Here is a 12545-nt window from a genome sequence, read left to right on the forward strand (position 1 = left end):
AGGCTCGTCGATTTGTCGCCACTTCGACGTCCATTAGACCAAAGTCCAAGCAACAAGAATTATGAGAAAATGTCGCCAGGTTTCTGTCTGATATTATCGATTATAGGAAGTATCTAATACTCGTTTAGATTCACTCGATACGATGTTCAATTAAAACAACATATCTAATCATAAGTTATATCATTAACAATATAAAATTTTTAATAAAATAAAACATGGCCTACAAATCATAATATTAATTATATTACATCCTATTTCTCGAATCCTTGAGATTGACAAAGTTTTTATCTTACTTTATAAACAATGATCAATAATATTATAGATTTACGAAATTCTATATCGTAATATGATTCAATTGATGATGCAATTAAATAAATAAATAAATAAATAAATCAAATATAATAGAAACATAGAAAAGAAGAAAATAAAACAGATCTATCTTAGTCTTGTAATTGTATTATCTTTATAAACTGAGAAGAAATTAACTTTTATAAGAACAACCGATTGGATATTTTCGAAGTGATAAAAAAAATTAAGGTTCAAAAGATTCGTGGAAGAAAAGCGTAGGTGTAAGGACGTCTTCGTGGTCGAATAGCTATAACGTTTGCTCGACCACCGTCTGTGTCCGGGCGGACATCCTGCGGCGAACGCTGATGGCTCCCACACGCACACTCATGCTTGTACATAGACCACATATATGCGTGCAAATACAAGCGATCGTATTGCAAAGATGCAGCGCGTGTTTCTTCGTCAGGGCACTGTGTGTTGTACTTTCCTCTCCCTCTCTCTCTCTCTCTCTCTCTCCCTCTCTTTCTTTCTCGTTTATTTCTATCTCTGAGAGTCAGAGACAACGGGCTCCCGTAGAAGAGGCGAATTCCTACTGGCAATTATCCCGACGTGTAACATTTGTTATCTTCCTGTCACCGCGCGATACATCGCCAAGTTATACGGGTAGACGAACAAAGGCAATCCTCCTGTCCTCTCGTTCCTTTCGTCTTCTCTACCTTCCTACATTCTGTTCCTCTGACGTGCTCCAAAAAGTTGCTACCTTCGAGAAGATTCAGGTTTTTGCTCGTAAGGCGTATACGAGGAAGACCCGATGAAGCGATGCTTCTTGCTACTAATACGATCCCTCCTGCATTTTGGTGAATCGCGTACGCGTGTTATTTTTCTTCTTTTCCTTTTTTTTCCCCCCTTTTTTTTTTTTTTTATCCGATTGTACGGATACAATACACGGATAATAATCCGTAATATGTAATATTATATATTTTTTGTAAACGAAAATGTTTAGAAAATTATATGCATGATAATAATGTTTTATGAAAAATATATCAAAGAGAGATAAAAGATCAATTAAAATGAAATAAGGATGACACCTAACTGTTATTATCAAAGTTGAAATAGTGAGAGAGAAAGATAAGAGGAAATGTCAAGAAATCGAGATTCGATCTAAGGGAAATTTCTTAGCCATCGGGCAAGAGCATCTTCTTCCTTAACTCGAATATAAAAGTATGAATCGAAACGCTTATAAATTATAGCCTGTTCGTGCATCGCAAAGAACGTCTAAACGAGCCCGCGAATTGAACGTTCCTCTTTGGCCGTGTCGAGCGTTATTAAAATTTATTTCAAATTCACGTCTTTCATTCTTCCAAGGAAAACGATTAAATCATTAGAAACTGACATGTATCCTTTTGCCGTTCTCCTCTATCGAGGAGAAAGCAAGGAAGATAGAGAGAAAGAGAGAGAAAGAAAGAGGAAGAGAAAGAGAGAGAGAGAGAGAGAGAGAGAGAGAAAGAAGGGAGAGAAAGAGAGAAAGATGAAAACGAAAAGGTTTTGCATCGGCTGGCTTTACGGACTTCTCGAGTATAACTCGTTCTCGCTTCTAAATGAGACGCCGATAAATTATCGTCGAGCGCCGTATAGACGACGTATAGAAGCATCTCTCCTTACAGCAGGTGTACACATTCGGAGCGGTACCGCGCGACACCTGGTGCTGATTAACGAATCGGCGAATCGCTTGTGCGCAGGTAGGAGCCTAAGTGGCCGACTAAATTGCGACGTTATTCTTGTAAACCGCGGCATCGCCGACTATCCAATTACCGGACGAGGTGGCAACTCCTTCCTTTCGTACAACTGTACGGGCCGTTCCAACGGTGTCCGCATGTCGCGGCGTTTTTGTACATCGAGTACTCTTCCATAAATGGAAAATAAAGAGAACGTCGACGGTAGAAACGTATGTATGTACATAGGTATATGTATATATATATATATATATGTATATATATATATATATATGTATGTACCATTGTATATTGGTAGATACGATTCATTGAAAATTCTATAAGTGCGTATGAATTTTTTATTCGCTACTATGAAAATTTGATTATTGAAATCTCGCTCTTGGATATTGTACTTTCATATGTCATTTCGTATATTAAATTTTTAACGAATATATCAGAGACGACATAAACGTTTCACTCCGATTTTATTTATAGATAATAATTATTTATTATATATGTATGTGTACCTATGTATGTGTGTGTGTGTGTGTGTATGTGTGTGTGTCAATGTATGTGAGCCCATATATTTATTGACGGAGTTAAAGTACTCACGATTCATGACACATTATTCACATCTTAGTGGCATTGGTGATACATATATAATGACGAATCTGTATCATGCCAAGAGAAAGAAGAAAGAGACGGATGTTAGAGAAAGCGAGTCAGGATATCTAGCGATGAGGAATACATAATGAGAAATTAGCAATAAAGATGAAGAAATGAGGCTATTCGAACGAGCGCGCAACGACGCGACGAAGAAGAGATGCCTAAGATGAAAGATATAATTTAATCCTCGTTTCTTCATTTACTTCTTCTTCTTCCATTCTACCACTTAATTTCTCGTATATAACGATTTTGAGCGTGTAATTGGTTTAACGGCAACGTTCGTCGGGGAATCGTTAAAAAGCCACGTGTCTTGGGCTCCAATATTTACATCGACTTCTCTCTCTCTCTCTCTCTTTCTTAAAGATTGAAATAACTATACCTAAGAAAAAGAAGAAAAAAAAAAAAAGACGACGATCCTATTTGTCGTCTATCAATCTCTTTGCTGTCACCGATAAACGTATAATTTATTTGGCAATCAAAGAAATTCCTTGAGAAAGCTGTCGTATATATTTTTAATTAATTACAATTTGCATGAATTAAAATGTCCCACCGTGATGACATAATCGAATAATCGAAGATATATAGACCTAACCTTGGAACTTTTGATAGAAAATTATTCAAGTGTATTTTTTTTGCTTTTAGATAGAAAGAAAGAAAGAAAAAAAAAAGAGAGAAAAAAAGGGGGAGAAAATTTTTCTTGAAAAACCTTTTGAAAAATTTCAGTCTCTCGCTCTGGTCAAACGTACTGAAAAGAAAGAATCATAACAGATTGGGATAAGATGAAAACGTCAATACCAAAGATGTCAGCCATGATAACCTCCGCGATCAGACAACTCCGCCAATCTCAAGGTTCGACGTCCAAGGAAATCATGAATTATATAATCTCCCGGTACAACTTGGAATCTCCTATACAGCGACAGGTTATCGCTTAGTAACAGTATATCTTAAGAAAAGTGTTATATATGTAAATATATATATATATATGTGTGTGTGTGTGTGTGTGTGTGTAGATATTTTCGGTTTATCAAGCGATATTATATTATATTTTCTCGGTTGAACAACCCACTAAAATTGTCTTCGATTCGATCGTTAAAGTGCCCGTATTATTACGAATTCCGAGTTCGTTATTCGGTAAATTTTAAACGAACAACAAACGTCGTAGTAAATTTCTTGAAGGATAATAAAATATGTACATATATAAATTATATATATATACCGATCGTTTTGTTGTCGTTCACATGTGATCAGTCAAACTCCGTCAATATCATTAAAACGAATTAAAGTCAAAAAGCAAAAGTCATTCTCGATTGGTTAATATTTTAAAACGATCTTCTCTTTCCTTCGGGGAAATAAAGATCATTTTTATTCGACAGATGCAGGCCGCCCTAAAACGTGGCTTGAACAGTGGTATATTGGATAAAAATCGTGGCCACTATAAATTGAATGGAATAGCGGAATACGTTTTGCAAATGGGAAGAGATGAGCTAGGAGAGAAACCCGGAAAGAGACGAGCTAAGAAACAACATCGTAGGGAGAAGGTAAAGAAGAGAAAATATAGAAGTGTTCGAAGGAGCAAAGACAGAAGTAATACTAGGAGCACGATCGGGACATCCGGGGAAATGTGCAGGTGCATTGCTAAGAGAGCAAAGAACGTGTACACTTTGGAAAGCGACATTCCAGTCGAACGACAGGAACAACGTCAGAAAGATGTTATATGTTGTTTCAAGAAGAACTGGAAGGAGAAATGCGATAACGAGAGTACCGATCAAAGTCGATCTACCCTTGAAAGTGATCCAGGGTTTACCGACGATCAAGAGAAGATATAAAAATTGTGATCTTTACGATCTTCACGATCCTGTCCGTTATTACAAATTATTTTTACAATTTTCAATATTCCTCGTAACGTCGTCCCGTTTGATAATAAATGTCAAATCATACATAAATTTCGTGCCGCGTTGCATAAAGGCAACCCATTCGTATTTACGTTTTCCTCTATCCTGAAAATGAAGGAAACACTGGCGTGTTTCGTTCTTAGGCTCACCTTTCTTGGTGAGTCGCGAAACGAATCGTTGCTTTTTCAAAGATCGTAAAGGAAGCGAGCGAAACCTTCCTGGTCTTCTCCCGTGGCTTTTCGCGGTGCATTGGCACGACTTTCAGGCGCGAACGAGGGTCGAGGTCCTGGCGAAGGTAGTCTGAATAAAACCAACGACCATAATTCTTCGAGGAGAGAGGTCAAGGCGGGTTAGAAAGGATCGAGAAGTGATTAGTGGTATTTACCGGTCCCCACTGAGAAAGAGCCTGCCGATTCCCGGTACCGTTCGGACGTCCCGCAGGGTCCCGTGTGCGATCACAATACACCGATCTAAGTGTTCTCTATTCTTCCTTGAGACTTTCTCTCTCTTTCTTCCTTCCTTTCTGAAAGTAGCCGTGACACTACCGGAGAATCCGTCACTCGATATTAATGCGAATCTAACGGTGATTTCCCTATCAAAACGTATACTTCTTTTCTTTTTTCCTTTTTTCTTTCTTTTTTTTTTTTCTTTCTTTTTTCTTTTCTTATTCCGCTACGACCAACCGCATGAATTTCACCTGTTATACAACGATTCTCTGCGGAGGGTCCGCCGTCCTCTGACAACGAAGATGAGAAAAAAGGATAATAGATACTCGTAGTGAAACCTCCGAAAGTTATTCCGTCGTATCTTTAAGATCTACAATTTTTATCAGGCTTTGTGAAATGAAAACCGGTAAATAAAGTCATATCCATACGAGGATAAGGACTTTATCAAGCTTGACTATTGAAACAGAGAAATCATGATTGATCGATCGAATAACTTTAATAAATGTTTTACGTAAATATCCTTACAACTTTTCTAAAATACTTTCTCAGTCCTTTTACACAACGATCGATTACTCGATAAAATAAATATCTCTGCGTTCTACTTCCACGTTTCTCTCTCTCTCTCTCTCTCTCTCTCTCTCTCTCTCTCTCTCTCTTTCTTTCTCTCTTTTCATTTCCAATGAAATAACACTGATGATCGGTAGTTTTTGATTCGGACTGGCCAGTCAGTAGTTTCGGGAACACAGCATGTGAGCCATTGTGAACGATAACGAGTACTCGGCCATGCATTATGTCTTACGTACCCGTTCACTTGTGCTCTTCATAATATATACTTATTATCTCACCTAATAATGCCATCCTAAAAGCCGACAGGGATCTCGACTATATTCTTCTGGTTAATGAGCCCATCAAGATTATTATTACGATCTACATTCTCGAACGTTTTAAAAAAACGTCCTTGAAAATTGCCACCCACATGGTTTATAAGAATACCAATGAACTCCTCTACGCTTTTATATGAAATCTTGTTCTTCTTTAAATACTACGAAACCCAATTAAAAAAAAAAAAATATATATATATATATATACACATACATATAAGTTATGAAATGGAATACAGGAAGAACGTGATAGACGATTGTGGCTATTATATGAAATTCAAGGTTGTTGCTTCCGAGCCACCCTGAGCGTAACGAATTCTCCGTTCGAGTTAACGCTGGAACTCGTTTATGTTAGTTATGTTAGCTCTTCGTCGGTTGGAAAGAAGTGTACGTGTCGCAGGGGTCGAAATAACGATAAGATAAAAAGAGGAGAGAAAGGTGGGCCTTTTCGTTCATTTTGCTTGGTAATAAGATCGTATTTATTATTTAACGAGACATAACTATCGAAATATGTACCTATGCGTATCGTCGACGTGCCAGCAGTAACAGATGAGACAGATAAGAAGCGAGATACAAATTGAAAGCAGAATAATTTTCAGAAATTATTCGTCGGGTGGAAAAAATCTTTCACGATATAGATAGATCGAGAGGAAATTGTATTGACAAATTTATGATTATCATTTCAATCGAATCATTATCGTTTCGGTATTTTTTTCTTATTCAAATCTCTCTCCCTTTCTCTCTTTTTAATTGATTCCATTTTATAATTAATTTAAAGATTTTAAATATCTATCATTAATTTATCGAAAGAAGGGATTACTCGAGATTAGAACTCTCGAAGAATCTTTTCGACGATTAAAACCACGTTAAATTGCGAAGGAATGAATCTTCCAAATACGGAAAGAGTTAAAAGGAGTTACAAGAAAGAGAAAGGAAGAGGGAGATTTCACCGTTGTTCAAGGGCGAGGTCAGGCGAGAGGGGTCAACGACGAAGTGAGTTCTTCTAAATGACCACGAGAACAGGCAGGAAGAACTTGGAGAAAAACTGGACGATAGAATCTTTCTTGGACGATCGCGATGTTATGAAAGGGGATCGCGAGGTGTCTTCTCACGTGTTCTCGCGTGTACTGAAACAGAAGATAACGTCGCCCTGCGCGTTACGTGTGATATCATTAAGGTAGATTTATGTCACGTTCATCCCTCTGACATCCCGGAGTTAGTTTGGTCAGTATTACCAAGAAAAATAATTCGTGTTAGTTTATACGTATGTATGTGAGTTTCGGAACAAACCAAAAGAGAAAAAGCAAATCATCACGAATGGATTCGTGTGAACGCACCTAATCTAGTCCACAACTTCAGAAATTTAATTAGTCACCACCTTCACCGGTTAATAAGACCGAACCACATAAAACGGACTTTAATACGGAACGATCCGGTTGACCGATATGGACTTCAAACTACCGGGTACTCGAATTAAGCTACGCAACGACAACGATATCGAATCAGCAGGTGGCGATCTCGGTCGCTCCAATTACTCGAAAACATTAACGACGAACGGCTCGGACCTTCATCATTTACTTGCTCTTACGATATCCTTCCTAATCAATAGCGATAGAAAATCTAAAGGAAAAAAAAAAAAACGATCTATTTTTTCTCTTTATTTTGTTTTTCTTTTTCTATATTTTTTGTTTTGTTTTGTTTTGTTTTTTTTTGTTTTTTTCTTTTTTTTCTATTAAAGTCAAGACCTTCTTCAAGTTACACGAAAAGATCCACGACAAACTTTTTCTCAGCCTCATGTCCAGAGATGTCCGGTATGAGTCACGGACGTTCATTATCGCTTCTCTCTCTCTCTCTCTCTCTCTCTCTCTCTCTCTCTCTTTCTCCTGCGAGGCGTACGACCGCTTAACTGTTTTGTCCCGACTGATGGATAGCGCGTTCGCACGTTATTACCGGACACACGGCCAGTTTTATGAAGCCGCGAGAGATTGGTACACGCTCTTTCTTTTGCCGGACCACAGATATATCCCACTACTACTACGTGTACTCGTACCATCGCAGAATAGTCTTTAATGATAACGCACGTTAACCGATAATCACGTCGCTCGTACCATGAAGTCTTTTCACGGGAGAAAATCTCAAGAGATTAATCGCAAGCTCCTTATACCCTTCGATCGGAAGTCGTAGGAGCCGGCCGATGATTCCAAGGAGCGAAACAACTCTCGAAAAGTTAATTACTTTCGTCCTTGAACGAGACAAACTCCTGTCAAGACTGGTTTCCCTTGTCCATAAGCAAAACTCATCGTAAGAGTTCTCTCTTAATATTTCACATCAAACTGGAAATTTTATTATAGTCATGAGGGTATATAAAAGGGATCGATAAAAAATCGGAAAGTCATAGAGAGTTAGAGTCTTGCTTACATGCAATTTCGTTAATGCTCGACTTCGGGGCAAATGCAGGAAGTCGTTGAAGGAAAACGAGAGCGGCCACGACGGCGCCCGCATCTAGTGCGTCATGATTTCCCGAGGAAAAATTTAGTACTAACGTTATATAGAAACCTATCTAGCAACGTTGTGTGTAATTACTTTTGTGAACTATAAATTACGAGCTTACTAGTATCTAAAAAAGAAATTACTCGTACACCTGGTACGAATAAATGATTCGAGATAGTTCGTTAGTCAAACTTTTTGTTTAACAAAGTAACATATTTAATGACATACCGTAGTTCCGTATTTATGGAAACCGGTAGAAATTACGCAGAGAGCTCGATCGAAAATAGATATAAGTAGATATATAAGTAGATTGATGTGCGTAGATAGGCTTATTAAAAATTCAATTTAAGTACCTGTCTCGCATCGTTTATCTCACGTATCACCCGTTAGTTGGATATCTTTCGAAAGCATCGCCAGTGCATTCGACGGAACCAAGAAACAAAGTTCGATTCGTCGTCGTCGTCGTCGTCGTTGTCGTCGTTGTCCTCATCGTAGTACTTCCAATGGAGCAGCTGGCACCCCGGATACGTCAGGGACTCACCTAACAGGAAATAACATCGATAATTACTTATCTGGACCCGCAATTAAGCGGTTTCTCCGATGCTGCTGGCGATACGATTGAGAATTCAAAAGCGGTGGAAGAAAGAGTGACCGAAAAAGGGCGGCCCGTGCTCGCCCTTACACCTGCGAGTCGCGTTCGAGTTTTAACAAGTATATATAAGAACGTAAAGTATATAGGAAAAGATATCCTTTTTTCGCTACGAGGTGTAGGCGGTCGAACGTCGTCGTCGTCCTCGTCGTCGTCGTCGCCGCCGACGACAACGACGATAAGAACGACAACAACAACAAGAAGGAAAACGACGACAAAGTTTTGCACACCGGCCCCTCTTTAGCACCGTTGCGAATCGCATTTGCATCGTTAATTAACGACGAACCCAACCGTACCAGCTGATCTTTCACGTCGATAACGCTTCGATCGACTCGACTCTTTTCAGAACGATATCGTAAGGCCTTCTTTCGGTAAATACATTATTTTTTATGTTCTCCCAGAAATTAGGTCAAAAGTATATACAATATTGTAAGTATATAAAATCATTCGATAATAAAAATAATTTGTAAAACATACATGTTGTATGGTATACAAATAAAAAGTGACGCATATATTATATATTTATTCATTTAGTGTATATATATATATATATATATATATATATATATATATGTATGTACATACTACAGATTACAGATGCAAAAAAGTATTTACCTTTCTACCAAAACAAATCATATCGAATCGAAACTTTTTGTTAGGAGTTCTTATGACTATTTGTATTATCCATTTGATTTTATCTACATATACATTTCTACACATACATATATATGCATAGAAAAACACACGTATCGTATGAAACGCAATATTTTCTATTCTATTTTATCTGAATGTTCACGATCAATTGATTTGACAGGACGATAGACATGATTTTAACGGTAGAAATAATTGCAAAACCTGCGTAGAATTTACCATATCGGATCAACGGATAATCTCTATGAGAGATTTTCAAACTAATTGAATTCTATGACGTTATCGCCGTAAAATATTTGTTCCTCCTTTTACCATCTAAGGTGAGAAGACATTTCGAACTTTTTCCAGGTGTAGCAACCAAGCAACCGCGTACAATCGAACGGCGTCCACGGCGTTGTATACGATACACCGCGTTATATAGGCACTAAACTCACGTTCGTCGTATAATTCAATGATATCATTTTTCTGAAGAGAGTCTTAAGAGAGAGAGGATGTCTTTCGTTACGTAGAACCGGTAACCGTTCGCACGGAACCACCGGGTTACGGCTCTTGTATTTATATAAAGTATAAATCGAACAGCCGTGCGAGAAGGTAAAAGAGATAGAAAGGCGAAGAGAAAGAAGGATCGAGAGAGAAAGAGAGAGAGAGAGAGAGAGAGAGAGAGAAGGCAGAGCAACAAGTTCTTCGGGTAACTCACAATGCCTCCATGCACTATACAGACGGCTCTATTCAGCTCCAAACAATGTAATCACAACTCAGCGCTTTTCGCGGCGTCTACGACGCTCGGTTATCGATCGATGAATCGATCGTTTGATCGACAGATCCTTGCCCAGAGTGAACGTCCCACGAACCGTGAATCCAGCGTTAATTAATTAAGCGCTTGTCCACTGTTCGATTAAAGACCCGTAGACGGTACGTACGTAAGTAACTACAGACACTTCGATTGACTCTCGAGAAATCGTGGAAGAGACAGAAGGAAAAAGAGAGAGACAGAGACAGAGACAGAGAGAGAGAGAGAGAGAGAAAGAGAGAGAATGCGATGTGTAAAATACGAACGAGTTTCGATAACAGGACTGATAGGACTTCGTCGTTCGTTGGTCCTTTCATTAACATCTTTTCGAATTAAACGCGAAGGCATTGCAAATGAAGAGGACTTAATTTGTCAGAGATTCGTCTGGCCATACCGTTTAAGCCGTAAAAAAGAATTTACACGTATTTAAAGAAATGACGAAAGAATAAAATTTGATTATGAACTCACACTCGACAAAAAAAAAAATATATATATATATATATATATTTGAAAGGAGATGAAAATTTATTAATTACCTATCACGATTAACTCGTTCGAGAAAAATAATCATGGAAAATATTATGACATCGGTGATAGGTACTCGTAAAATGCTAATACAGATCGAATAAAATTCATTGTAGAACAAAGAGCAAGGTCGGTCGAATTAATAGTTCTTAACTCTTATACCTCATTCGCGAAGACGAGAAACGAAGAGGGCTTATGCGTAAATCGTAAAATTAATTGAAATCCCAGCCAGGTGATTTCGAAGCGAAATTAGGATCGATTTCGCGAAGCTGCCGTTGCTGCTGTTCGTTTTCACGCTTCGTCGAGGATTCGGACTCATGAGAAACGAGAGAGAAAGAGAGAGAGAGAGAGAGAGAGAGAGAGAGAGAGAGAAAAAGAGTGAATGAGCAGGTAGAAGAAAGAAACGAGGACGAAGCAAAATCCAGGTGGAGTTCGAAGAGCTAAACGAAAAGAAGCAGAAAACGAAAAATGAATACTTTCGAGCTTCGCGCTCGCACGCAATCCGTGTGTGTGTATATATTATATATATATATATATATATATGGACGTACAATTATATATTATTAACATATTTTCATATACATAGGTAGAAGCGGGGCTCTCGACCTCCTTCGAATTTGAATTACTGCGAGTCAGGTTAGGAGGAAGGTCGTTAATCGAAGTAGGTAGGAGGAACGTCGCCTTTTCTCTCTGTCTCTCTTTCTCTCGGTCGATAATTCGCATTGACCAAAAGATTAGTCTCGTCGGAGGTCATCGAAGACATAGTGAAAACGGTTAATCATCGGGAGAGTATCTCCTGTCTTTTTCTCTATTCCGAACGAAACGAAACTTTTCTGACAAAGCTCCGGTCGTAGAAAAGAAAGCTAAATGATTTCCTTACCTCGGCAAGGTATCAAGGAAGTCACGCTTATTTCGCATCGAACGCACGTTCACGAAGCGTGAAAGTTATTCGACTGCATCTACTATCTCATAGACGAAGTGTCAATTAGTCCTAATTACCTACTTGTTGTAGCAAAGTTACGCTCGTTAACGCAAATTTGCAGGCTTTATTCTTCGGGAGAGGAGTACCGTTCGAAATCCTCCTTTACGATCCTTATCGATCAAAAAAAGATTAGAAAAGGATTAGTCAAGTTACCCGTGTATCCATTATGAGGCTAAGATCGAACATTCTACCTGGGTAATGAAAGAACGTTTCGTTAAAACGTCCACTGAACGTGCCTCGTCATTTATGGAAAAGAAGAAAGAAAGAAAGAAAGAAAGAAAAATTATGATATTGCGGAAAAGGAAAAGAAATTGAAAGAAAGAAATACAAATAGGCGAAATACAAAAGGAAATAAAACAAGGAAAAAAGAAAAGAAAATAACAAAGAAAAAAAAAACAAAAACAAAAAAAAACAAAAACAAAAGAGAAGATAAAAATGAATAAAAAATATGGATAAAAATGAAGGCGAGCTTTATGCGTAAAAGGCAGATAACGATCGGCGAGAGAAAAGATCATCTTTCGTCTCCTCTTTCTACTACTTCGTCGACTTTTTCGCACACCGTTAAGTGTACGA

General features: G+C 38.2%; 2 protein-coding genes across 6 annotated transcripts in view; one reads left to right on the plus strand and one right to left on the minus strand.

Moving 5' to 3' along the window:
- LOC124947227 (protein glass) overlaps positions 1 to 12545 on the minus strand; it is a 192674-nt gene that overhangs the window by 31877 nt on the left and 148252 nt on the right. For all 5 annotated transcript variants that reach the window (XR_007100346.1, XR_007100348.1, XR_007100343.1 and 2 more), the window contains exon 2: positions 8729 to 8916. The gene's annotated coding sequence lies outside the window, so the exon portion shown is untranslated. The remainder of the gene's footprint in view (positions 1 to 8728; positions 8917 to 12545) is intronic.
- Positions 2502 to 4657, plus strand: LOC124947231. The gene is made up of 2 exons (XM_047489102.1): positions 2502 to 3586; positions 4040 to 4657. The coding sequence occupies exons 1-2, from the start codon at positions 3446 to 3448 to the stop codon at positions 4490 to 4492; spliced, it is 594 nt and encodes a 197-aa protein (XP_047345058.1). The 5' UTR covers positions 2502 to 3445; the 3' UTR covers positions 4493 to 4657.

This window comes from Vespa velutina, chromosome 2 (assembly GCF_912470025.1).
Source record: "Vespa velutina chromosome 2, iVesVel2.1, whole genome shotgun sequence".
Taxonomy (NCBI): domain Eukaryota; kingdom Metazoa; phylum Arthropoda; class Insecta; order Hymenoptera; family Vespidae; genus Vespa; species Vespa velutina.

Bases quoted from the DNA above. Each gene is read 5' to 3' on its own strand.
- LOC124947231 (XM_047489102.1), top strand. From the start codon at position 3,446: ATGAAAACGTCAATACCAAAGATGTCAGCCATGATAACCTCCGCGATC. The intron at 3,587-4,039 runs GTTATCGCTTAG...TTTATTCGACAG, and splicing joins AATCTCCTATACAGCGACAG to ATGCAGGCCGCCCTAAAACG.